This window comes from Macrotis lagotis, chromosome 2 (assembly GCF_037893015.1).
Source record: "Macrotis lagotis isolate mMagLag1 chromosome 2, bilby.v1.9.chrom.fasta, whole genome shotgun sequence".
NCBI classification, from domain to species: Eukaryota; Metazoa; Chordata; class Mammalia; order Peramelemorphia; family Peramelidae; genus Macrotis; species Macrotis lagotis.
Window position 1 is genome coordinate 260,153,306 of NC_133659.1, and position 27,345 is coordinate 260,180,650.

The window sequence follows — 27,345 nt, forward strand, 5'->3', positions numbered from 1 at the left end:
CTGTAATCTAAGCTCCTTTGCCCTCTGAAATATCATATTCCAAGCTCTCTGATCACTTAATATTTAAGTTGCTAAGTCTTACATAAGCCTAACTGTGGCTCCTTGGTATTGAATTGTTTCTTTTTGGCTATTTGCCATATTTTTTTCCTTTGTGAAAATTCTGAAATTTGATTAGAATATTCCTGGGGGTTTTTATTTTGGAATCTTTCAGGAGGTTTTTGGCAGATTCTTTCAAGGACTATTTTACCCTTTTGCTCTAAGATACTAGCGCAGGTTAGTTTTCCTTTATAAGCTCCTGAGATATATTATCTAGGCTCTTTTTTTTTTTTTTAACAACATAGCTTTTAGACCAATTATTCTCAAATTATTTTTCCTGTATCTATTTTCCATGTTGGTCATTTTCCCTATTATTTTATTTTTCTTCAATTTTTTCTCTTGATTTTGTTTGATCGATTCTTGATGGTTATTAGTTTCTACCTGCCCAATTCTTATTTTTAAAATTTTTATTTTCTTCAGTTATCTTATGTATATCCTTCCCATTTGGCCAACTCTATCTTTAAATGTGTGATGTATGAGATAACAAGTTTTGCTTTTTCTTAAGGTGTGTTGACAAGGGTCATTGTTTTCTAGTGACTTGATCAGCCTATTGGTACAAGATTTTTCCAAGTCCTCTAAGCATAGGACAAAAGGTTTGTTTGAAACTATATAATTTACCTAGCATTTTAATCAGGCTCTCTTCAGGTACTTCTATGATCTTCTCAAAGAAAGTTATCAGGCTGATCAGGGATTAAAAACAGGATAACTCACATCTAACATTCATATTTTAAAAAAATATTGCTCTATAATGACAATATGAAAGTTAATTGGCCATACAGTCTTCTGCCTCAAGTGATGCTAGAAAGCAGTGTTCTGTGGAATTCATCTAAGAATAGATTTACACCTGAAAAAGACCTTAGAAGCCATTTAATCCAATCTCCTCATTTTACAGATGAGTCTAGTAAATGTCTCAGGTAGGATTGATACTCTATTCACCAGTCCATATTATCTGTCAATTGAGATGCAGCAAATAAGAGAACAAATATATAAATAAGCAGAAATGACATTAATAGCATTCTATTTCTAAGTTGACATGCAACTGCATAACACTAAATGTTGCAGTTTAGGATCATTAAAAAATAGACATATTGTATATATAACATTCAGAAAAACAAGAAGGTACAAAAAGAATAAAAACAAAACAACAGAAATAGGGTTCAAAAAATCAAGCTAAAAACTTTAGTGAAATAGAATATAAAATATCACAAAAAAAGAATATACAAGAGGAACAGAATTGCATGTCAAAATTATGAAATATAACAGACTTTTCCCAATAACAGCCAAACCTAGGAACTAAATTAAACTCTATTTCAAAGCATCAAAGGAAAAATGAAATGATAATGAAAATGAACAGTAAAAATGTTCAAAAATAAAATGTTCATAGGACAGGTATCTCCAATGCTTGTCAGAGAATTTTATTTAAAAGAAGCAAGTGGAAAGAATTAATAAAACATTTAAATGATCCAGCAGAGAAAAAAATTAAAAGTTAAAAATAGAAAAAAGAACTCAAAACAAACCATTACTTATGAATATGGGGACTGGGATGAGGTAGAAACATACTGGAAGCTGTAAGATTAAGGAGAACTAACTCCTTCTATCTGACCTTCTATCTGACCTGTAAATAGGGCCACTTTACCACACTCCCTCCCCCTACAACTTTTCCCTTCAGTCATGCCTCTCAATCTAGCCTTCTGCCAAAGTGAAGCAAGACTTCGAGATATTTCTTAAACTTGTTATTTGAATGGAAACTAATAGGAAAGGAAAATTGCCCAAGGCCCTTCCAAATCTTCTTCAGTTTACCAAGGTTCTTCCTCTATAATTGTTAATTCATTTGTGTACAGGGGAATCCATGGCAATTTAGAGTCTTGTGGTTTAATCCTTTCCCCTGCTTTGGGGAATTGAAATAACACTTTAAAAACATTTCTTTGGTTTTATTCCAAGAGCCTATCAAATAAACTTCTAGCAACTTAGTTTCTTTCTGTCATTCTGTGTGGTTAGTTAACCCATAACTTCACTGTTAACTGTCCTGAGCAAATGAAATTCACTTAGACCATCAATGTATTGGATTAATCTTATATTAATGTCAATTTTAGAGAAAATGTGAACAGAAATTTAAAATATAAACTTGAAGAGTTTGTCGATTCATATACCCTCTCCTCCCCAGGAGATGGAAAGGAGAAGGGGAGTCCCTTGTAGTCCCTGGAATTTTTTTGGGGGGTAACTGAGAAACGAGGGTCACTGAAAGATGAATGCATTCATGTACTCTGAGATTTTAAAATTGTTCAGGATTTTACTATAAAATATAGTAAAATAAACTGATTAAAAAAACTTTTCCTCCCACTTTAGGATAGGGTGAATAACAAAAGGCTAGGCAAGGTTGTTTGGTAGACAGAGACAGAGACCGAGAGAGAAGACTGCCCTGGATGGAGGTCCAGCCCAGGTTTTATAGCCTTGTCCCTTATCTGTACATTGAGGGCAAAAGGGGAAATCCCTCCCCCTTACATGGCCAAAACCAAGTAGAGGGTTGAAGGCTGAGTGTTGAAAATGAGGAGACAGGCTACAAATTTTACATTAAACAATGAAACAATAAGAGTCAATTTATATCTCAATAGCAAAGAACCTTTCACACCCTTAACAAGATTCCCAGATCTTAACAGCATTAAAAGATTACAGAATTTGTTTCTGATTATAATTTTTCTACATTCATGATTCTCTGCATCACTACCATTTGTAATTCCTTTCAAATGAGGATAGCTGCAATATTTTCTCCAGTGGTTCTGAGAATTTCACATTTCACTTCTGGGTTATGGCAATAGCAGTAACATCAATGATATGCTTAGTCTTAGGGTCAATCTATTGCCTTCATACACTGTTAAAGTTGATGGTTTTCTTGTTTCTTGCAGCATGTTCTGGGATCACTGCCTACCTCCACCAAACTTCTTTCCTCTCCTGGGTTTCTAGGATGGATGGATGGATGGATGGATGGAGGAAAAAGACTGCCTTTTCAGTTACAGTTACAGCCTCATGGCTCCTGGAGTACATATGGATAAGTACCATCACTCACCTCTGATGCTTCCCTGAAAATATAGGTATATACAAATTAAATACAAGATAATTGGATTGGGGGGGAGGGATACAGAACATCTTTATACTGTAACACACTTTTACAATCTTAACCTCCTTCAAGGCCCAGGAAGCAATATAATGATCCCTTTGTTCTCAGTTTTTAGAGGAAAATTTATGAATTTAGTTACAACCCTTCCAAGGACCATTTTGAAAAATTCTCAACATTTGAGCAGAGGTTGGAAGCGCTGTATAAAATTTTATTTATATCTATCTCTAGTTCACCTCTGATTTCTTCGTGTTTGAGGCAAAAAGCAGCTTATTGAAGACTTTTGAGTAATGAAACAGGAGATTGTTTCATGGGTAGAAAAGAATTGGGGAGGAATTTTGTTGAAAGAACACTTTTTCTTGGAACTTCCCCCTGTTTAAATATCCTGCTCTCCTCCTACCTTTGCTCATCAGAGGTGTGCTGGAAAAGTCACATGTTCCAGTTTCTGGAATTTTTCTGTGTTCTCAACTCTATAATTTATATACAGTTCCTGAGGCAAGATTATTTTCCCAGTCTATTGGATTAGACTTCCTTTTTGGAATTATTATACTTCATTCATTTCAGCCAAGTCCCTCGCATGTTAAGGCAGCACCTCCCTTAAGTCATGGTCCTCTTCAAGAACAAACAAACAACACTTCATCCAGTGATTTTCAATGGATTTTCACATTTAGTTAAAGTGATTGATTGATTGATTGAAATGTATTTTCCTCAGACCTGAAATGGAGTGAGGTAATTTCAAACCTTATGATGTAAAAGGTAGAGTTTGAGCTGAGTCTTGAAGGAAACTAAGGATTTTACGATCTGGAGGTAAGGAAGGAGTTTATTTCTAGTATAGGTGACAGTTCCATGGAAGTGGAATGCTATTGACCAGTAAGGAACAGAAAGAAGGGCAATTTGGCTTTCACACTATAGTGTTCATGAGGGGAAGCAATGTATAAGAAGGTTGTGAAGATACAAAGGGGCCAGGTTGTAAAGGGACAAATTTTGTCCATGTTATTATCAATGTGGGCACTCCCTCCATCATGCAGATTGTAACCTTTCCACGTCCTTTCAAACTGTTTGGATCCTCTCCATATTTTCCCATAAATCTTTCATGGGATCTAATGTGCCCTCCTCTTGGCTTTTTTTTTTTTTTAACATGCTATGGGTACCTTAGGCTGTTCAGCTGTTAGAGTAATCCATCTCCTTGTCTCTTTATAAATTTTTTTTGATGACATCTTTTTCCATCATATATCTCTGCACTGCCTTTTGCATGATCCACAACTTTTATTTTTCAGAGGTTGTGATATTTCATGATTTTTTTTGCTGAATTTATATTAGCAATTAAAGGGGAAAATGCTTTAATTATATTTAATTTTTTTTATTTATTTAAGGCAATGGGGTTGTGTCTTGCTCAAAGTCACACAGCTAGACAATTATTGTGTCTGGGATTGAATTTGAACTCAGGTCCTCCTGACTCCAGTGCCAGTACTCTACTGAGCTACCTAACTGCCCCTTTAATTATATTTCTGTTTGATCTTTACAAATAGCCAGTGTAAGAGAGAAGCCGGTTTAGAGATCATGACTTGGGAAAGAATTGAAGGGTAGAGGAATCTGAGGGATGAAATTCACAGTGAGGATGAAGAATAGGCTTATGAATCGACATCAGAGGAAATTTGGAACAACAGACTAATCGGGTAAGTGCATTTCAGAATGAATGAACACAGAAATTAAACTCTTGATACCCAAGATTAAGGGTATGATCATTTTTGAATGTAGAAGTAGAATGATTAGGTTAATGGGAATGAATAAACTGAGGAATTGTGAGGTTAGGGTGTTTAAGGGAATATCAATATTTATGGAGGCAGAAGATGAGGAAGGAAAGACTTGGAGCCTGGAAATATGGATGATAGACAAGAGTCACCAGAATAGGGGCGGCTAGGTGGCATAGTGGCTAAAGCACTGGCCCTGGAGTCAGGAGTACCTGACACTTAATAATGACCTAGCTGTGTGGCCTTGGGCAAGCCACTTAACCCTGTTTGCCTGGCAAAAAAAAAAAAACCCTAAAAAAAAAAGAGTCACCAGAATCTCCACTGGGTGATAAAAGTCTGAAAATGAGCCTCAAAAGAGAGGTTTCTGAGAGATAGTGGTAGAAGGAGAGCCTGGAAGTGGTAAAAGGAGAGTGAGTATTCCATTGCTCCTGGAAAGGATAGCCAGGATCCTGCCATCAGGATATAACTTCTTTCACTGATGCCCATAAATTGAAGATCATAATGGCACCATTTCTCACAATGCTATTTTGAAAACCAGATGAGATAATATATTATGTGGTAGAAATGCTAGCAATTATTACTGCTATAATTAATATAGTTTGCATTCTTTTTTTATTTAACACAATGGGGTTAAACGGCTTGCCCACACAGCTAGGTCATTATTAAGTGTCTGAGGCCATTTGAACTCAGGTCCTGCTGACTCCAAGGCTGTCGCTCTACCCACTGTGCCACCTAGCTGCCCTGTTTGCATTCTTTATCTACAACTTTTGTTTTCCAGTATGGTTTACTCACCCTGTCTTTTTGAGTGCCCTTGGATCTTACTGGGGACCTGCAATGTGTGTTCTGGGACCTAGGGAGCATCCAAAGACGAGGCCCCCAAACAAGCCGGCCAACGCAGCATCAGAAAGGCTGGGGCTCCTCGGGGAGGAAACCTTCTTTTCGGTGACTTCTGCACACTTATTTGCCTAGAGGACTGTTTGGAAGCCTTCCCCTGCCGAGCTCACTCGTAAATATGGCAGAAATGGGACTTGTACGTGTGTCTGTGTCGGGTGTGCGTGTGTGTGTGTGTGTGTGAGGCACCAACAAGCATCATTAAGCCAACTTGTATTAAAGTTCATGTGGCGTCAAGGGGAAATGACAACCTCCTGCCTCTCTTTTAGGAAACTCCAGACGGAAGTCGTTGCTGCAGCCCGGAACCCGGTTACTGCCCCGCGCGGCCTGGCCGGGACCATTAAAAGCCCGCGAACCTTTGATGCTGCCGACGCTCTCGCCGCCCATCGGCTCTAACTGCAGAGACACCATGGTTCTAATCCCTCCACCCCCACCCTATTTCCTCCTGGCGCAACATCCTCCCGGCTCTGATGGACGGGAGCATTCTGCCAATGGTGTGGCCGCGTCCTCCAGCTCAGGGTCCAATCAGCGGGCTAGGGGGCGGGGCGAGCAGAGTTGGAGGTAGGTGGGAGCCACATGAGAACTAGCTGCAAGGCCGTTGAGGTAAGATGGCGGCGTTGCCTGGCTTGCGCTCCTTCTGCTGGGGCCGAGCCTTTCTCTTTCTCCTTTAGCTCCCCTTGGGGCCGGGGCTTCGCTCCCAAGTGGCGGTGACCTTTGACTGGGCTTAATTTTTTTTTTTCCCCTCCCTTGCCCGTCCCTTTTCCACTCGGAACAGGAGTCTCCGGTCGCCCCGAGTCTTGGGTCAAAATGGCGCTGGCTGGAGTCTCCGTGGCTGGCCGGGCTCGGGTGGGGGAGGGGCGGCCTCGGCGGCGGGGGCGGGACAAAGCCGCGGGGTGGGGGCCCGAGGGCGCGGGGCGGTGAGGGGGCCCCGGCGGACCCGGGAGACGGAGTTCCTGGGGACTTCGGCCGAGAGTCGGGACCATCCCAGGACCCCCAGCAGGCCGACCCGGGGTGGGTGAGACCACTCTTTGTTAAGTAGATGAAGAGAAATAGTGGTTGGGACTTGGACCGAGTTGGGGGGCGAGGGGGGCCTGGGCTCCGCGACTGGTCAGCGCGCGGCGTCTCCCTCCTTCCCCGCAGGTGTTGGTATGAACAGAATTCGGATCCACGTCCTGCCATCGAATCGGGGGCGCGTCAATCCGGTGCCCAGGGCTCAGGAGCCTCTGTCTTGTTCCTTCGCACACCGTCCATGCTCCCAGCCCCGCCTCGAAGGGCAAGAGTTTTGCATTAAGCATATCCTCGAAGACAGGAATGCCCCTTTCAAGCAATGTAGCTACATCTCCACCAAGAATGGAAAGAGATGTCCTAACGCCGGCCCCAAGCCTGAGAAGAAAGATGGGTATGTGGGGGGGGGGGGGCTTTGTTTGTTTTGGTTTCCATCCCGCGTCTTTTTAGGAGAGTTCTGTACTCTGAATAGGGAGGTGTTCCTCCCCTTTGTGATGCAGAGGGGGTATAAAGGCCGGAAACTCTAGTATGCTTTCTATTATTGACCATAAGACATTTGTCATTTTCTGATACAGTAGAGCTATTTATCATTCTATTCATATATTTTGTAAAGATGAATGTTGACTATGTTTTTTTTTTAAGGCAATGCCCAAGGCTACACAGCTAGGTAATTATTAAGTGTCTGAGATGGATTTGAACCCAGGTACTCCTGACTCCAGGGCTGGTGCTTTATCCACTGCGCCACCTAGCCGCCCCTTGACTATGTTTCAAACTTTTAAACGGGTAATAATTAACCCGTATGACTAATATTTATCTTTGTGCGTGTTTTAACACCAATGTAACATTGTTAACTCCAGAAAAACTGATGTGAGGAAGGCTTTGAATTCTTTCTCAGAAAGGTGTTATGAGCCAATAGTAGCTAATGGTAAGGAACTGGATTTAGGGTACTGTGTTGAATTTACCTTATTTTTTTGTCCAGGCTATGTAGTCTACTTGTTACATTTTCAGAATTCATTATAATAGATGGTACTATCTAGGAGTGGCAAGCTGATTAAAAGAAAGTCCATATTCTGACAATTTTAGATATTTTTCTTCAAGAATGAACTAAATCAGGTTCACAGTGAGAGTGCCATTTATGAATAAGACAACTGAGTGCACTGAAATGAATATATTTTGAAATATATACTTTTGTGGATTTTGCTAATGCTAATCATCTTATAGTAAGATTTTCAGAAGAGATGATTGAGATACTTGTAATTGTGTATGTTGAGAAAGCTCTTCATTTATGTTAAGACAAATGTGCCTTTTTTTCAGAAGTTGTAATTGATTTGTATGGATTTAGACAGTTACTCCAGGTTCTCTTTTAAATTTTTTATTATTACTATTTTTATTGAATTTTATAATCTTTCCCCTAATCTTGCTTCCCTTTCCCAACCCCCTACAGATGGCAGTCTGATAGTTTTTACATCGTTTCCCTTGCTTTAAATTGATCAAAGTTGAATGTGTTGAGAGAAAAATCATATCCTAAAATATAAGAGATAGCAAAATTACATAATAAGATAACTTTTTTTTTTAAAAAATTAAAGGTGTAGTCTTTGGTCTTTGTTTAAACATCACAATTTTTTGGATACATACGGTATTCTCCATTGCAGATACCTTAAAATTGTCCTTGATTGTTGCACTGATGAAATGAGTAAATCCATTATGATCATCACAGGTTCTCTTTTGATGAGTTATTTGTATTGACCTTTGCATGGGGCTTTACCATTGTCAGGTGAAGCTAAGATTTTTATGACTATTTAGGCAGTCTTTATAAATAGACCTTTGGATTGTGTTTTTTTTATTGCTGAATTTTTTTTAATTGTTCAGAGACTTGCCCTTATACCAGTCTTTGAAAAGTATTTTATTGGTAAACTCTTATCCATAGCCCTTAAATCTATTAAGATACTACTTTTTTTTTCTAATTGCAAGATTCTATTTTCCTTCCCCTTTCTCAAAGCTGCTACTTTTAAATTCCTGATTAGCATGGGGGTGGGGTGGGGCAGGGCAGGGAAATTGTAAGGACCAGAAACAAATATTTTACAGGTATGAACTTTTTTTAAAAATCAAATGGAGAAGAAAGGGGAGTTAAAAAAGGTGGAAAAGTATTTGTGGCACAAAATTACAGGCATACAATAATGTAAACTAATGTAATGTTGTGCATAAACACCGAATTAGATGAAACAGCTAGATGGGGCAATTAATTACATGAAAATGCTGTTACAGGATTATTAGTTAGTGGGATTTATTCATAGAATGTTATAATGGGATTATTGTTAGTGGGATTTATTTATGATGAATTAACTGAAGTCACTTTGTAATGTTTTCTGGGCCTTGTTGAACATCAGTCAATTAGAAAGCATTCTTTAGTGTTTTCTGTGTGCCAAGGACTTTATTAATTATTGTGAATGCATAGAAAGACAAAGTTAGTCTTTCCCGAGAGAAGTGTACATTTTAGTGGAGAAGACATAAATAACCAGGCACCTAGGACATACCTAGAGGAGATGAAGAGTTATCCCAAAGGAAAGGTACCAGTAGTTGAAATGTCTGAGAAGGACCACCTAAAGAAAGTGGGACCTGTCTTAAAGAAAGCTAAGGAAACTAAAAGGCTAAGATAAGGGTGGGGGTAGAGTATTCCAATCATGAGGCACAGAGAGATAGGAGATGGAGCATCACCTTGGAAGTCTGGCAAATAAGTCAGGCCAGTGAAGGAAACTTGGAAAGACAGGAAAGAGTCTGGTTGTGAATACATGTTTTAGATGCCAGAGAAGTTTATATTTGATTCTGGAGATAAATAGGGATCCACTGTAGATCATTGTGCTGGTAAGGCTAGGGAATGTGATATAGTCAGTCCCGACTTGTGCTTTTTAAAAGAAATCAGCAGCTTAGTGGAGGATGGGTTGGAATTGGAAGAGACTTGAGGTAAGGAGATTCCAATAGGAGGCTATTGGAATAGTCCAGACAAAAGATGATGCAGATCATGTTTGCCTTAGTATATAGGAATTGTAAGTGAATCCTGCAGGAAATTTCTTGCATTTTTTGTCTGTTTTCTAGATCTCTGACTTTTTAGACATGATCTGTTAAATGTGAACTCAAAAGTTTTTCCAACTTGAAAGGCATATTTTGGAAAAATCAGAATCACTTCTACACCACAACAAAGTGTTAATAGTTTTTATTAATCTCATTCTTCTATACTTTAAGATCATTTCCCCCTCATCTTTTAGTGAACTCAGTTCTCTCCTTGTAATTTATTATTTGGAATTTGAGTATCTAGAATGACACACCCATACTTTGGGTAGGATATGAAGGGATTAGATTTTCTCTTAAGAGTTTATAATCTTAATGTAGCAAATAAAGGTGTGTGTGTGTATATATATATATATACACACACACACATATATATATATATATTTATATATATAATTTGAGAATAATTACCAAGTAGCATGTCAGCAAGTAGATGATAATGTAGAAATACAAGTGGAGTAGATCTAGTCTAGGAAGTCTTTTTATAAGAAGTAGACTTTTCTCATCCATTCATTTAATGGATAGAAGCCCATAACTGCTTTAGGGGATGTACAGATGAATCACACAATACTTTCCCCCAGAGAGCTCATAAGTTAGTTCAGGAGAGTGTGCACATACACACACACAAACACACACACACACACACACACACACACACGCACAATCTGGGGCCCCAAATTTTCAGGCCTTTTCTTTTTCCTTTTTTTTAAATATTTTTATTTAAGGCAATGGGATTAGGTGGCTTGCCCAAGGCCACACACCTAAGTAATTATTAAGCGTCTGAGGCTGGATTTAAACTTGGGTCCTCATGACTCCAGGACCTCTATCCAGGGTACCACCTAGCTGCCTCCTGTTCAGCCCTTTTCTAAGTCCTTATCCTTTACCTCTTTTGCAGCTTTGACACTGCAGGATGACTTTGCAGCACTGACATTATTTTCTGGGTTTCTAAAGCACTGCCTTACCCCTTAACCACGAGGGTTCCCTAAGACTCTGCCCTGCATCCTCGTTTCTTCTTTCTATACACTTTTTTTTTTAAAAATATTTTTGCAAGGCAAATGGGGTTAAGTGGCTCGCCCAAGGCCACACAGCTAGGTAATTCTTAAGTGTCTGAGACCGGGATTTGAACCCAGGTACTCCTGACTCTAGGGCTGGTGCTTTATCCGCTGAGCCACCTAGCTGCCCTTCTATACACTTTCAATAATCTCCTTAGCTCTTTAGGATCATTTCTTTTTCTGCAGATGATTCTTCTATCTCGTTCTTTTTAGCTTTAGCTAGACAATTCTAAATGACTAAGAGGCATATCAGATTCAACTCCAAAATAACTCATTTCCCTAAAATCTAGATTTTTTTTCTAACTTTATAGGTTTGCCTTCTCTTCTCATTACCATGATTCACACATTATTAGCATCTTGTTAAATACTGTTGATTAATTGGCTGACTTTCAACTCTACTCTTCCTTCATCATTCCCCAGTTCGTTCACTTGCCAAGTCTTATTGATTCTGCCATTACAACATCCCTTGCGTGCGTTCCCTTCTCCATTTACATGGGCGCTATCCTAGTTCAGGCTAGGTGGCAAAGTGGACAAATTCTGGGCCTGGAGTGAGATACTTGGTATAATATGACCTTGAGCAATTGTTTGCCTTAGTAGCTTTTTTTGTAAAATGAGATGGAGAAGGAAATGGCAAATTAGTCCAGTATCTTTGCCAAGAAAACCCTAAGACCCTAAGGTGTTTTAAACTCCTGGGTAGAGATGAGGGCAAGGTTTTGTTGTCTACTGGTTAGGTCACATATAAAATGAGAAACAAACTATCCTTATTAAGTTTTCATCTTTAAAACTTGTCATTGCTAATCTACACAGTCATCTTTGCTCTGTTCTTTATACACTTATTTTCTTTGTTCATCAGTAATGTTTTTTTTTTTTTTTAGGTTTTTGCAAGGCAAATGGGGTTAAGTGGCTCGCCCAAGGCCACACAGCTAGGTAATTATTAAGTGTCTGAGACCCGATTTGAACCCAGGTACTCCTGACTCCAGGGCCGGTGCTTTATCTGCTACGCCATCTAGCTGTCCTAGTTATAGTCTCTTATTTTTTTTTGTCCTTCTGTTTCTTTTTTTGTCTTTATCTCAAGGCCTAATTGTGTCATTTATGCTGATAGAATAATATAATTATTTTTCCTAGCCTATGGTGATTAATCAATCTGTTGAGAAATCTTTTATTACAACTACCCTAACTGCCTCCTTATTTTGTAATAGTAGCTTAAGGAAGAAAGAAGCAAGGGGTGGCTAGGTGGCGCAGCGGATAGAGCACCGGCCCTGGAGTCAGGAGTACCTGGGTTCAAATCTGGCCTCAGACACTTAATAATTACCTAGCTGTGTGGCTTGGGCGAGCCACTTAACCCCCATTGCCTTGCAAAAAACTGAAAAAAAAAGCAGGAGGGACCTCATTATACTTCCAAGCATTTACAAATAAGTGAAAAGAAACTTAATACAAATGAGCACCAGATATTTGGGAAGGGCGCTATAGCAATTGTAGTAATAAACATATAAAGTTTTTTGTAGAAAGTAAGGCTTGGGGGGTGGCTAGGTGGCGTGGTGGACAGAGCATCAGCCCTGGAGTCAGGAGTACTTGAGTTCAAATTCACCCTCAGACACTTAATAATTACCTAGCTGTGTGGCCTTGGGCGAGCCACTTAACCCCATTGCCTTGCAAAAATCTTTAAAAAAAAAAGTAAAGCTCGAGCTGTGGAGCCACTGCAAGAGGAATGCATTCCAGGAAAGGAGGAAGATCACTTAGAGGCATAGAGATGGGAGAGATGTTGTGTATGAACAATAGAAAAACTAGTTTGATCAAACTGGAGAGTATGTGTACAATGAGTCTGGAAAATTAGATTGTGACTAGAAAGTTAGTTTTTTTTTTTTTTAGGTTTTTGCAAGGCAATGGGGAAGTGGCTTGCCCAAGCCACATAGCTAGGTCTGAAATAAATTGGTAGTTAACATGAGTAAAAGGAAGGGGTCAGATTTGAGTACTGTTGTAGAGGTAACAAAATGGCAAGGTTGAGCAACCAATTGAATATGTGAGGAAAAAAGTGAAGAATGTTAATCACTGAGGTTATGAACCTGATTGATTAGAAGAATGTTGGTGCCATTGGCAGCATAGGGATGTTTTGTAGGAGTTGGTTTAGAGTTACAGATAGGAAGGAGGAGAATCAGGAGAGAAAGAAGAGTAGAGTGACAAAATTCAGAGAGAAGAGAGTATCTCAGGACTATTCTTTCTCTTTCCTGATATTTTTTCAGACTTTTGTTTTTATTCTAGTAGTATTGTCATTGATCTTTTTTTGGTTTTTGTTCCTGTAGTTTTTGTAAGGCAGTGGGATTAAGTGATTTGCCCAAGATCACATAGCTAGGTAATTAAGTATCTGAGACTGGATTTGAACCCTGGTCCTCCTGACTCCAGGGCCCCTGCTGTCCACTTTGCCACCTAGTTGCTCCCATTGATCTTTGTTTTAATCTTTTCTTTTTTTTTTGTTTTAATCTTATTTTCAAGGAACTTTTGACTTGAATAAGGTTTTTGTACTTCTGTATTGTTGTTTATTCTCCTTTTGTTGCATTTCATTTATATGCTCTTTTATGAAACTCTTGCTTCAGGAATTCCTGTACATTTATGGCAAATCTGATTTTCTTTGAGGCTTTGCCAGGAGAAGAAAATGGAATTAATCTTTTCTTCTAGACCTATGTCTTGAACAAACTTGGCTTTGTGAATTTTTATAAGTTGTCTAAGATTTTTTCCTAATTATTTCCTTTCCAGTCCTAGCTCTGCAGGTTCCTAAGTGGCATGTCAGAGTCACAACTTGCAGGTCTCTTTGGGCCATCCTTGGCTAGGGCTGATTCCCTAGGAGTTGAAAGAGCTGAGGTACTCCAGTGCTCAGATTAGGAGGGTCCAGTGTCCAGGGACTTAGATTCTTACCACTCTGTCTTAGAAATCCAGAAAGGGCTTTTAAGATCCAAATTCTAGACTATCAAAGATCAAGGAGAGACCTAAGAATTAAAGGTTAGCACAGGACCCCAGCTGAGTTAAGTTGAGGGCCAAACCCCTTCATACAGATGAGCAGGGCTCAAAACCTGTTCCTGGCACAGAATTTCAATTCTGGAACCAGAGCTAGAAAACTTAATAAACCAAAGAAAACACTGATTAGCATGAAAATTATAAGATCTAGAGACCTACAGAAAAAAAACCCCCATAATTCAGTAATTGTATGGAAAGACTCAGGATAAAATGGATTCCCACAAGGACTAGAATATATCTAAAAATGAAGCAAAGAGGGGAAAAAATCCTTAAATTAAATCTCTGGTGGAAATAATTGGAAGGAGAAAGAAATAGCTAAAATTAGTAGGTGCTAAAAATACCCAAGTAATGAACTTTCTGAAAATCAGGATAGAACTAAATAGAAATCTTACTTAGGAGTAGGCCAAAAAAAAAGTTTAAATACTATTTCAAGAGGTAATATATGAAAACCATTCAGATCTAATAGAAATAGAGGGCAAAGTGGAGATAGAAATAACACACTGATCACCTTTTTGGAAGAAACTGCAAAATCCCAGAATTGTTATAACCAAAATTCAGAGAGCTTCCCCGTCAAAGAAAATATAATGTAAGCAAAAAGAAGCAGTTCAGGGACAGCTAGGTGGTGCAGTGGATAGAGCACTGTCCCTGGAGTCAGGAGGGCCTGAGTTCAAATGTGGCCTCAGATGCTTTATAATTAACCTAGCTGTTTGTCCTTGGGCAAGTCACTTAATCCTGTTGCCTTTTAAAAAAAAAGAAAAAACAAAATGAAATGGAGAAAAAAGAAGCAGTTTAGATACCAAGGAATCAGTTAGGACCACAGAGCGTTTGGCAGCTTCTCTGGGAAACCAAAGATCTTGGAATTCCATAAGACAAAAGACCAAGACTTACAACCAAGAATAATTTTAAAACTAAATCCTACTGGGGAAAAATTGAATATATTTTTTTATAATTTTATTAAAGATTTTGAGTTTTACAATTTTTCCCTCAATCTTACTCCCCCCCCCCCCCGAAAGCAATTTGTTGGTCTTTACTTTGTTTCTATGTTGTACATTGATCCAAATTGACTGTGATAAGAGAAATATCCTTAAGGAAGAAACAAAAAGTATGAGATAACAAGATCAGACAATAAGATATCAATTTTTTCCTAAATTGAAGGTAATAGTCTTTGGTCTTTGTTCAAACTCCACAATTCTTTCTCTGGATACAGATGGTATTCTCCATTGCAGACAGCCCCAAATTGTCCCTGATTGTTTCACTGATGGAATGAGCGAGTCCATCGAGGTTGATCATCACCCCCATGTTGCTGTTAGGGTGTACAATCTTTCTGGTTCTGCTCATCTCACTCAGCATCAGCTCCTGCAAATCCCTCCAGGCTTCCCTGAATTCCCATCCCTCATGGTTTCTAATAGAACAGTAGTGTTCCATGACATACATATACCACAGAAAAACTGAATATTTAAGAGAGGACTTTCAAAAGTTCCTGATGAAAACTCTGTGTGCATGTGCTTCTGTATTATGTGTATGTATATACACACATACGCACGCACACACACACACGTATTCATTCATACCATTAGTGGTTTGTAGTAAGACTTCTGGAAGGGGCTAGGAATAGTTAGATGGTTTTGGTAAGGGAGAAATTGCTGAGTATCTTTGAGTTTTGGCAAATTTTCTTCTGAAATCTATTAGGCTAAAATGTAGATAGCATGCAGAGAATAGTGCTACATATAGAAGGCCATTTATAATAATAATCAGAATTTGAAACTTATTTTAAAATGGCAAGTGAGTAGTTTGGTCTAGTGTTTTTTTCAAGGACTATAATATTTTCTTTTCCTTGAATATTTTTTAAATTACATATAAAAATGATTTTTATTCACTTTATAAAAACGTTGTGTTTCACATTTCCTGCTTTCCTCCTACCTTGAGAAGGTAACAGTACTATAAGATAATATATATAATATGCAAAACATATTTCTGTATTAGCCTTGTTGTGAAAGAAGACAAAAAAACACCAAAAAAAAGGTAGAAAATAGTATACTTCTCTAGATTCAAACTCCCATCCATTCTTTCACTGGATATGGATAGCATTTTTCATTATGAATTCTTTGGAAATTTCTTGAATCATATTGTTAAGTCATTCACAGTTGATCATTGTAAATGTTCTGGTTCTTCTCACTTCACTTTTCTTCAGTTTGTAAAGTCTTTCTGTAATAATCTGCTTGTCATTTTTTGAATTTTAGTTTACTAATTTATTTAATGTTCAAATGCAATAAATTGATAAGGATATCATTTTATATTTCTGAGTTCCAATTTTTTTCCCTATTTTCTTTCTCTGCTCCACAAGATAGCAAGTAATGTGATATAGGTTATACATGTACTATCATGGTAAACATATTTTCATATTAGTCATGTTGTGAAAGAAGAATCAGAACAAAAGGGAAAAAAGCAAAAAAATTTTTAAAAAGTGAAAATAGTATGCTTTAGTCTGCTTTTAGAATTGTTTTTAATTACAGTGTTGCTGAGGAGAGCTAAGTCTTTTATAGTTGATCCTCACACATCATTTCTGTTAACATGTACAAAGTTCTCCTGGATATCTTCACTTCATTCAGTATCAGTTCATGTAAGTCTTTCCAGGTTTTTCTGAACTCCACCTGCTCATGATTTCCTACAGAACAATAGTACTCCTTTACATTCATATACTATTATTTGTTCAGCCATTCCCCAATCAGTGGACTTCCCCACAGATTCCAATTCTTTGCTACTACAAATAGTTTAAAGAAGTTTTTTCTTTTTTTTTTTTCAATCTCTTTGGGATATAGACCTAGTTGTGGTATTGCTAGATCAAAGGATGTGGACAGTTTTATAGCTTTTTTGGGCATAATTTGAAATTGCTCTACAGAATAGACTGTAATATTTTCAAGGACTTTAGGAAGGTCTTGGAAACTACAGAGGTAACCTTTCCTCCTTTCTTGTATTTTATCTCTCCAGTGTGTCCTTCTGTGCAGAACATGCCCGTAGGAATGCCCTGGCACTTCATGCTCAGATGAAGAAAAACAACGCTGGACCCATGGGTGAAACACTTTTATGCCAACTGAGTTCATATGCTAAGACAGAACTGGGCTCTCAGACTCCAGAGAGTAGTCGCAGTGAAGCCAGCCGAATCCTGGGTAAGAATTTCCTTCTAGAGCAGGTGTGTCCAACCTGCAACCCTTGGCCTTTTTCAAAACCCATACTTTATTACTGCATATTATTATTATACTCATTGTAATAAGAGTTATATTGTAATCATAAAAAATATTCATTTCTATATATGACCCTTGACAAATTTTTGTTGTGGGATATGGCCCAGGAGAGCTAAAAGGTTGAACACCCATGTTCTAGAGTTAAAGGAAGGTGGGTTGATTGAGTGAAAAAAAATAGGGCTCATACTACTCGTTTAATATACTGCACATAGGCTAGCAGTATTTGCTAAGAATTCAAAGGTTAATTTATTAATTACCACCTTTGATCTTGAAGAGCTTTTACTGAATGTGATTAAACTGATTTTCTCACATTTCTGAGAGAACCTTTTAATGCTTTCCTGGTTTTGTTAAAAAAAAATGGTTTATCAGTTTGGAAGATGACTTTCCTGATGTTTTCAGTGTATGGCTAACCCATTTATCCTATTCAATAGCAAATAATCTTCCCTTGACTTTACTCAGAAGTATTTTTTTTGGTGGTTTCATTCACTCATTTCCAAAATATCTACATCAGAATTTTAAATAAGACCATATTTTGTGAAATTTGGGTTGTTTAAAACATTTAGGTCTTTTGGTATTGTTTTTGTAATGGAATTACAGATGGGGATGTTTAATGATTCATTCCCTTTTTTGCGTCAGATGAAGACAGCTGGAGTGATGGAGATCAGGAACCCATTACTGTGGATCAGACATGGAGAGGTGATCCTGACAGTGAAGCTGATAGCATAGATAGTGATCAAGAAGACCCCTTAAAGTAAGTTGCAGCTCTATAGGTTTGTTTTGAATGTTTTCTTTAATTAGTGACAGTTTTCTAAATTATAAGGCAGGACTTACCCTGCAGTCAGTGGTATAAAGCAGTTACTTACTTTTTTGGGAGGGGTGGAGGTAGTGGGGTTAAGTGACTTACTCAAGGTCACACAACTAGTAAATATCAAGTGTCTTGAGGATGCAGTTAGATTTGATTCCTCCAAACTCCAAGGTTGGTGCTCTATATGCTTTGCTTTCTAGCTGCTCTCAGAGTTTTACTTTTAAGAACAACTTGGTGCCTGAGGAACAAATATTTCTCTGTGGTACCTTCCATTCAGATGCTTCTTATGACTGTTGAACCATTTTAAAAAAAATACAGAAGAAAATAGAATAAAGGAGAAATAGAAAACTTAGAGCAGTTTTGAAAGTCACATTTTGAATTTATTATATACTTTGTACCATCCAAGTGGCACAGTAGATAAAACACAGGACTTGGAGTCAAAATAGTCCTGCCTCAGAAATTTAATAGTTGGTTGCTTGAGCTTCCTTATCTATAAAATGTGAGTAATAATAATATTATTGAGAAACAAACAATATGTATAAAGGATCTTAGAGTGCTGTATTAATGTTAACTTTATTATTAGCTATATTATGCTTAAAAATAAGTAATAAAAAGAGTACAGAATTTAGGATCTGCTTTCTTCTTTGCATATAGACATGCAAGTTTGGAATTTAAAAAGTTTTCCAAAAGAAAAGTTGGGTATCATATACAGTGTTCCATACATAAAGTTTCTTGATTTCTCAAAAAGGAGAGGAGTTAGCAGTGTAATGGGCTTTTGCCTTCTCTTATCTTTTTTGAGGACATGTATTTTAATTTCACAGAATGAATTTTTGATTGTTTCGTTGTTATCCTTTCTGTTTACATTGTTGTCATATGTATGTATTCATGCACACATGTACATGCAAATTTTATAGTTTTGCTTTTAAAACTTATTTTTTAAACTAAGAAGTATTGTTTCTCTTCCTAGCCACCAAAAAGGATAAAAAAAATCCCTTGTCACAGATTTGTATAACAGTCAAGCAAAACAAATTCCTTGAAGGTTAGCATGTATGGATTAGTCATTGAATCGATCTGTTTCATAAGTCTTTTAAAAATGACCTATCTTTGTGATGCCATTACTGTAGTGTGCTTTCTTTTCATTACTTCATGTAAGTCTTCTATGGTTTTCTATATTTACATGTATTAAATTGTATTTCATCATATTCTTGTACCACAATTTATTTTACCAATCCCCAATTGAACTGCATCTACTTTGTTTCCAGTTCTTTGTAACTGCAAAAAGTGCTACTATAGTGAGTTGCTCTTTTTTTTAATAAATGGAGAAACAATATCAAAAAAAGGTTTATAAAGTTCTTGAAGGGGGCATTAGTGAAAATTTCATGATCTCATTTACCTTGGAATGAAAATATAAATTAAAATTAAGGGGAGTAATTATGGGACAGCTAGGTGATGCAATAGATAATGTCTGACCTAGAGTCAAAAAGACACATCTTCATGATTTAGAATCTGGCCTCAGTGTTACCATTCTGTGTAAGTCATGTATTTTGCCTCGGTTTCCTCATTCATAAAATGAACTGGAAAAGGAAATGGCAAACTAGTCCAATATCTTTGCCAAGAAAAGCACAAATGGGCTCACAAAGACATGACTGACCTGATAACAGTAACAACTTGTGTTTTATGAAGTAATCTATAGTATACACTTGCACAGTTGGTTTTTGGGGAGAGTTGTGGTTTTTAAAATTTTTTTCAAAAACTCAAAGCTTATATCCATATGTGGTAATCAGGGTACATGTAAAATATGTGACAATATAGTAGTTTCCCAAAAGGTATAAAAAATACAATTAAATTAATGATTCCATGTCCAGAAATGTATCAGACAATATAAAAGATGAAAAAAGGAGGCATTTTCTTTTGTATAATTGGAAAATTGCAGAGGCTGTGCCTGAACAAAGAAACTGAACTAGACTTTAGGCAGACGTGAAAAATCATTGCTATTTAATCTATTAAATCATTCATACATTTTTTTTCAACTGATATTTTATTTTATTTTTCTAATTACATGTATATGCATGTTTTTAAGTTACAGTTTCCCTCCATCCTCCCTTCCTACCCCCTACCCCTCAATGGCAGAACAGTCAGGTGATTATTATATATGCACATTTGTGTTTAACATGTTTATAGATTAGTCATTTTCTGTATGAGGAATTAAGATTAAAGGGAAAGAAAGAAAACCATGATATAGGAAAGAAAAAAACGAGAAAAAATTTAAAAAGTGAATGTAGTGTTCATTCAGATTCTTTAGGGTTTTTTGGTTTTGTTTTGTTTTGCTTCCTCTGAATGTAGGTAGCATTATCTAAGGCAGGTTTCCCAGGGCTGTCCTAGCGTTCTGAACTGCTGAGAGGAACTGATTCCATCAAGGTTGATCATTTCACAATGTTCTTGTGCATTCATATATTTATAGATTTACATTTATACATCATACACTAAGACAACTAGCAATCTGTAGATATTCAACATGAAAGACATTTTTCAATGGAGAAATTTTAAATAAGATGCACATTGAATAAGTTATAAAGTTTACAAAGTAATGTTCACATATAGCATTTCCCCATAAAGTGTTTGTATTCCCTCTGAATAGAGAGCCCTGCTGTTGCAGATCACATAGAACTGTCTCAGTTTTATTTTGATGACCACAGCCACATCTTGAAATCTTTCTATAATGGTATTACTCTGACTATTGTTACTATTTAGTCAGTTACCATAAAAGCATTAGAGGAGTATTTGAATTTGTTGTAGAATGTTGTCCTGATGATATTCTTGAGTCAGATAGCTGTCATAATTTTGATTACAATTTTTACTTTGATTTCTTCCTCTGCTGCCATCACTACTGTTGACCACTGCTGCCTCCTCCAGTCTTCTCAATTCTCTTTGCTTCATCCTCCTTGGCTGCTTCCCAGAAGTATTGTGGCTCTGATCTATCTTACATTTGCTCTTACCAACATTTTGGAATTTCCTTTCTCAATGGGATCTTCTTTAAAAGTGATGAATACAGGGTGGCTAGGTGGTGCATGGATAGAGCACTGTTCCTGGAGTCAGGAGGACTTGAGTTCAGATTTGGCCTCAGACACTTAATAATTACCTAGCTGTGTGGCCTTGGGCAAGCCACTTAACCCCTTGCAAAAAAAAAAAAACCAAGCCCTAAAAAAATAAAAAAGTGATGAATACAAACTGTCTTCTTTTGTTTATCTTTGGATCTAGTGGAAGTTTGATGAATTCACTATCTCCAAAGTCTCTAAGATAGTTCTGGATTTTATCTTCTATAACCTTTTGGCTTTTCTTCAACCAAAGATCAATCCTTGTTGCAGAATCTTTTTTTTCATGGCCATAAACTTTTTGGGTTTAATTACCTGTACATCTGAGCTGCGTTCTTTCCGATTCAAAACAGTCATCATTCTTTAAAGAGAATAAACCTCATATTTGTAGATTTTCTTGTGTTAGAGTCTCTTTATTGTACAAATGATGAAATAGTTCGAGTTTTTTACCTATTTCCCAATTGAAGACCATTTAAAGATATTTTTCCTTCATCCTCATTCTTACTGATATAAATTTTAGCTCCTTTGGATCTTTGGCTCCTGTCTGGGGTTCTGGACCTGAAACTTTTCTGGTCCTAGACTCCTCATTAAGGGTACATGGCCATTCTCAGTAGTGGTTTTTAGCTATTCTTCTATTGCTTCATACATAGTGGCCTGATAGTGGTGATAGGGAGGAGTCTTGATATGTTTTGCTTGTGTTTATTTATTTTCATCCATATGCACATGTATGTTTTTAAGTTACAAAATTTCCTTCCACCCTCTCTTCCAACCTTCCTCCCCTCAATGGTGAATAGTTAGCATTGTACATACATATTTTTGATAAAATGTTTACAGATTATGTTATTTTTAGGAGTAAGGGAAAGAGATACATATGAGATAATTTTTATTAAATGTTCATCAGATTCTGAAGGGTTGGCTTTTTGTGTGTGTGTGTGTGTGTGTGTGTGTGTGTTTTGTTTTTCTTCCTCTGGTGAGGATATTATGGTCCATAGGCAGTCAAATACTGTTGTCTTCGTTCTCTGAACAGTTGAGATAGCTGCTTCCATCAAGGTTGTTCATCTCACAATGTTGTTAATGTGTACATTGTTCACTTGGTTCTACTCCCTTTGCTCAGCATTAGATCCCATAAGTCATTCCATGCTTCTCTAGAGTTTGACCATTTATGGTTTCTTGTAGAACAATAGTAAATTAATAAACCCAAGAAAAGTACTCTTTCTTTCAGCTCTTTGGAAAGGTGATAAATTTGTGACCAGACAAGAATTAGATCACATTATAAACTGCAAATTGAATGATTTTGACTGTATTAAATTAAAAAGGTTTTGCATTTATAAAATTAATACTGCCAAAATTAGAAGGAAAGCAAGAAGCTGGAAATCAGCTGTTCTGTTAAAGAGTTCTGCTAAAGGTCTCATTTGTAAAATATATAGAGAATTGCATTAAATTATAAGGTCACAAGTCATTCCCCCAATTGATAAATGGTCAAGGGATATGATCAGTTTTCAAATGAAGAAAATAAAGCTATATATAATCAATATGAAAAAATGCTCTAAATCATTATTGATTAGGAAATACAAATTAAGACAGCAATGAGGTGGTATCTCACACCTATCAGATTGGCCAAAATGAGAAAAAGGGTAAATGATCAATGTTGGAGAGATTGTGGGAGGATTGGGACATTAATGCACTGATGATGGAGTTGTAAATGGATCCAACCTTTCTGTAGAGCAAGAACTATGCCCATTCTAGGTCTACCCAGAAGAAAATATTAAAAAAGGGAAAAGTCTTCCATATTCCAAAGTATTCATAGCAGCTCATTTTGTAATGGCAAAGAATTGGAAATTGAGGGGTGCCCATCAATTGGGGAATGGCTAAACAAGTTATGGTACATGAATACTATGGAATACTATTTTGCTTGTGTTTTGAGGCCACCTACAAACATTTGACAGGTAGTGGTACAGAGCTGTTTCTTTTCTACCTGCCTTCTCTTTGACTTTTTTCCTTTTTTTTTCCATTAGAAGACCACTTCATAAAGATGTCTGAGCTTGTCTTGAGCTATTCAGACTTTTCTACCATGCTCTAGAATGCTCTTTTTATTTTTAGGTTTTTTGCAAGGCAGTGGGGTTAAGTGGCTTGCCCAAGGCCACACAGCTAGGTAATTTATTAAGTGTCTGAAGCCGGATTTGAACTCAGGTACTCTTGACTCCAGGGCTGGTGCTCTATCCACTGCACCACCTAGCTGCCACTGCACCACCTAGCTGCCCCTAGAATGCTCTTTATTCTAGAACCCTTTAGCACTGAAATTAATATCTTGAAATACCTTCTCCACCCTTGTGAGCTCCTCCTTCTGATTGAATAGCTCTTCTCAGAGGTTGCCTTGTTTCACTGGATGTCTCCATTGTGCACTTCTCTCTCCCTTTCAGAGTAGGGACTATGCTTTTTGCTTATATTTGTGTTCCCAGTGCTTAGCACAGTGTCTGGTCTAGAGAAAATAATCTTGACTGGCTGGCTGGCTGGTTGGCTGGCTGGTTGGCTGGCTGGCTGGTTAACTAACTTATTAAATAACATAGCAATTTAGATAGCGTTATAAAATTGTTCTAGTTCTGTTTTTCCATGTAATAACCACCTCCCTTCCCCCCCCCAAAAAGAATTATTGGTTCTTGCTGTTTTGTCATTTTCCCCATTCTATGCTTGACTACTATTTTACTACAGACATGCTGGTGTCTACACAGCTGAAGAAGTGGCCCTGATCATGCGTGAGAAGCTGATTCGTTTACAGTCTTTATACATTGACCAATTCAAACGACTTCAGCATCTTTTGAAAGAGAAGAAACGCCATTATTTACATAATCGCAAGGCAGAACATGAAGCTTTAGGCAAGTATTGTGCCAACTCCTTCAAGTTGACCCTCTTTTCTGGAAATGAACAGTAATTGTGATGAGTCTCTCTGGTTTTTGGGTCCTATTTAATAAGGAGAATAACTTTGTTTAAATACTTTAGTTCCTTTTTGTCAGAGGGGAAAAGAAAACATCTTTGTTTATTTCTGCACATTTGACATCCTGTCTTCAAAGGTACACTTAGGGTGGAATTGCCAAGGGGGGCAATATCTCTATTGTGTATTTCCAGGTAGTAGCCTTTTGACAGGTCCAGAGGGACTTTTAACCAAAGAACGGGAAAGTTTGAAGCAGCTGAAATGTCTTAGGCGCTACCGACAACGCTATGGTGTGGAGGCCCTGTTGCATCGACAATTAAAAGAGCGCAGAATGCTGGCCACAGATGGGGCTGCCCAACAGGTACTTATTGTTTGCTTAGAAGTTAAATTTACATGTGATTGCCATTGGTCAGCCTTATTGCCCTCTTTAAGCTTGGATCTCCTATTTTCTCTTTTGTTTTGTCCTTAGAAACTTTATTTTTTTAAAATAGAATCTGTGATTGCCCTGTGGTATTTTTGTTTCCAAGTACAAGAATTCAGTAACTGAACTTTGTTATAAGAATAAATTGATTTGGAACTTGATTGTGATGTAATTTTGGTCAGCTCTGTCAGGCTATGACAGGCAGGAAGTTGTGGAATAGCATTATCACCTATTCTTTTTATTTCTTGTTAATGAATGAAAAAACATTCCTAAGTGCTTATTAAACAAATAGAAAAATGAATCAGTTTCTATTTTCAAAAAGCTCGCATTCTAATGGGGGAGACAATGCATTAGAACTACTGTGCGTTTGTGCCCTCATTTTTTAAGTTATTCCCTATTTTTGGGAGTACCTGAGTTCAAATCCGGCCTCAGACACTTAATAATTACCTAGTTGTGTGGCCTTGGGCAAGCCACTTAAACTCCATTGCCTTGCAAAAAACCCCTAAAAATAAAAAAAGTTATTCCCTATTCTGGAGAGAGGGCTCTTTGATTTCTTTTTCATCTTACATGTGAATTCTTTGTATCCAGGCTACTTTGGACTGAGAAGTAGTATAGTAAGATAGATGGAGTTTTCTCTAAATCTTGGAATATTAGGGTATTTGAGTAGCTTTCTAGTGAGTGGTTTGAACTGAATCTTTGTGCATTGTCTTGGCTTGTTTAACTAATGAGTTGGAACAGTAGTGTATATTGGCTTTAGAGAGTTGGTATAGATACTGAATTTCTGTTTTATATTATAGAAATGTATTAAAGGAAAATGATAAGTAACATTTCCCTAGTGTGTTAAAAATTTGGTTGAATAAGTTACCTTAAACTCAGAGAGTTGGAAATTATTTTCATCTCTCTGTTTATTAGAGAAAGAATAGCCCTATTTCAGGACCCTTAAGATTTTTTTAGTTTCACTTTCTTCCGGACCTTTTTTTAGTATTCATCTAATACAGTTTTTCTTTCCCTTGAATCCTTTCTGTTGGTCTACAACAGACAATTATATCCAGTCCTGTAAAACATTCCTTTGACCTTTGTTTAGCTGTTTTTTTCTCTTTCTTGCTAAGCTTTTGGTAAATAAGTGGTGGTGGTGGTGGAAGGAGTACTGGGCATGAAATTGAGAGTTAGATATGAAACCAGCTTCAGATGTTTACTGGTTGGATGACCATGGGTAAATAACCTTTAAAATCTCAAGTTTCTTATTTGTAAAATTGAGCTAATACTTTAAAAAATCTTTCACAGGATTGTTGAGATGAAAGTACATTATACTTAAAGAACTGTATAAATTTGAGGTGGTTTTAGTAAAGTTTTTTTTTTAACTTTCTATCTTGTTCCTTAAAAATCTAACTTCTGCCCCCTACCAATCTACTGAAACTGCAACCTTAGACGTCATTAAGGATATGATATGATTCAGTAGAAAGTCTGCATTTGGAATTATTAGATGTGAGTTTGAGTTTTGGCTCAGCAACTCATCATAAACAAGTCAGTTTCTTTCTCAGAAATCAGGAGTCTTATCTATAAAATGATGAGATAACTTCTTAGTTCTTTTTCTGACTCTGGCTGTGACCACAGGATCACTAAGCTCAGTGGTCTTTAGTAACATCAATATTGTTCTGTGTCTCCTTTTATCTCTCTAATCACTTCTTTGTCTTCATTGTCTTCTTAAAGTTAGTGTTTTTTAAGAGTATTTTTAGCCCTGTCTTCATTATCTCTTAGACTGTCTTATTCTTTTCAGTGGCTTCCACTACTTTTTTGTTCCCAAAGAAATTTCCAAACCTTTATTTCTAGTCTGACTTTTCCTTTGACCTCTAGATTTGTATTTCGCTTTATTTCTGCCTAGAACTCCTACCAGTACCTCAAATTGATTTCCAGAATGTAACTATTTAACTTTACCCCTAAATTTAATTTGTTCTATTCCTTATTTCTGCTTGCGACCCAACTAATTGCTATCACCTAAGTTTGTAATCTTGGGATATCCTCTTGGGACTTTTCTCTCTCCCTTACGTGTCTTTCCAGTTTTAACTTTCATATCTGACTTCTGTTCCCCGGACAACTAGGTTGCACAGTGGATAGAGCTCCAGGCTTGGAGTCAGGAAAACTCCTCTTCCTAAGTTCATACCTGCCCTTAAGCACTTACTAGCTGGGTGACCCTGGGCAAGTCATTTAATTCACTTTGCCTTAGTTTCCTCATTGGTAAAATGGTTTGGAGAAGAAAATGGCAAACCGCTCCAGTGTCTTTGGCAAGAAAACTCCAAATGGAGTCAGGAAGAGTTGGACATTACTGAAATGACTGAACTACAAAAGTATTTATATTCCCACTCCTACCACCCTAGGTCAAATCCTTCTTTATGCCCTATTTTAGACTACTGTGTATAATAGCTTTTTTTTAAATTAATTTTTATTGAAGATATTTGAGTTTTACAATTTTACCCCAATCTCCCCCCCCCCCCCCCCCCCCCCCCCGGAAAGCACTCTGTCAGTCTTTACTTTGTTTCCATGTTGTACCTTGAACAAAATTGGGTGTGATGAGAGAGAAATCATATCCTTAGAGAAGAGACAAGAAGTCTAAGAGGTAACAAGATAACAAGATCAGACAATAATGTAATAGCTGCTTAATAGTTTTTTTTCCCCTCCCTGGTCTTACCCTTTCAGTCTGTCCTTCATTGGACTCTCCATAGAATCTTTTTTTGTGTGTGTGTGTGTGTGTGTGTGTGTGTGTGTGTGTATAAATATAAAATTTTGTGTCATTCCTGCTCAAAAATTGAGTGGACCTTTCTTTATCTACTCAACAGGAGTCAAGCTTCTTTGCCTAACTATTCACAACTGAATAGT

General features: G+C 37.2%; 2 protein-coding genes across 2 annotated transcripts in view; one reads left to right on the plus strand and one right to left on the minus strand.

The window, feature by feature from the left end:
• Positions 1-1,480: 1,480 nt before the first annotated feature.
• LOC141514890 (uncharacterized) lies at positions 1,481-7,258 on the minus strand. Its single transcript, XM_074226063.1, has 2 exons — positions 5,752-7,258; positions 1,481-3,173 (listed from the first exon to the last, which is right to left on the minus strand). Exon 1 carries the CDS (start codon positions 7,027-7,029, stop codon positions 6,376-6,378), a length of 654 nt encoding a protein of 217 aa, XP_074082164.1. The 5' UTR covers positions 7,030-7,258; the 3' UTR covers positions 1,481-3,173; positions 5,752-6,375.
• KANSL2 (KAT8 regulatory NSL complex subunit 2) overlaps positions 6,157-27,345 on the plus strand; it is a 52,434-nt gene continuing 31,245 nt past the window's right edge. The window contains exons 1-6 of the mRNA XM_074226064.1: positions 6,157-6,453; positions 6,991-7,249; positions 16,971-17,149; positions 17,861-17,975; positions 23,831-23,998; positions 24,249-24,411. Of these exons, the coding sequence (XP_074082165.1) occupies positions 6,999-7,249; positions 16,971-17,149; positions 17,861-17,975; positions 23,831-23,998; positions 24,249-24,411 (876 nt within the window). The 5' untranslated portion in view covers positions 6,157-6,453; positions 6,991-6,998. The remainder of the gene's footprint in view (positions 6,454-6,990; positions 7,250-16,970; positions 17,150-17,860; positions 17,976-23,830; positions 23,999-24,248; positions 24,412-27,345) is intronic.

Excerpts from the sequence above, each read along its gene's own strand:
- LOC141514890 (XM_074226063.1), bottom strand. The coding sequence starts at position 7,029 with ATGGCAGGACGTGGATCCGAATTCTGTTCATACCAACACCTGCGGGGA.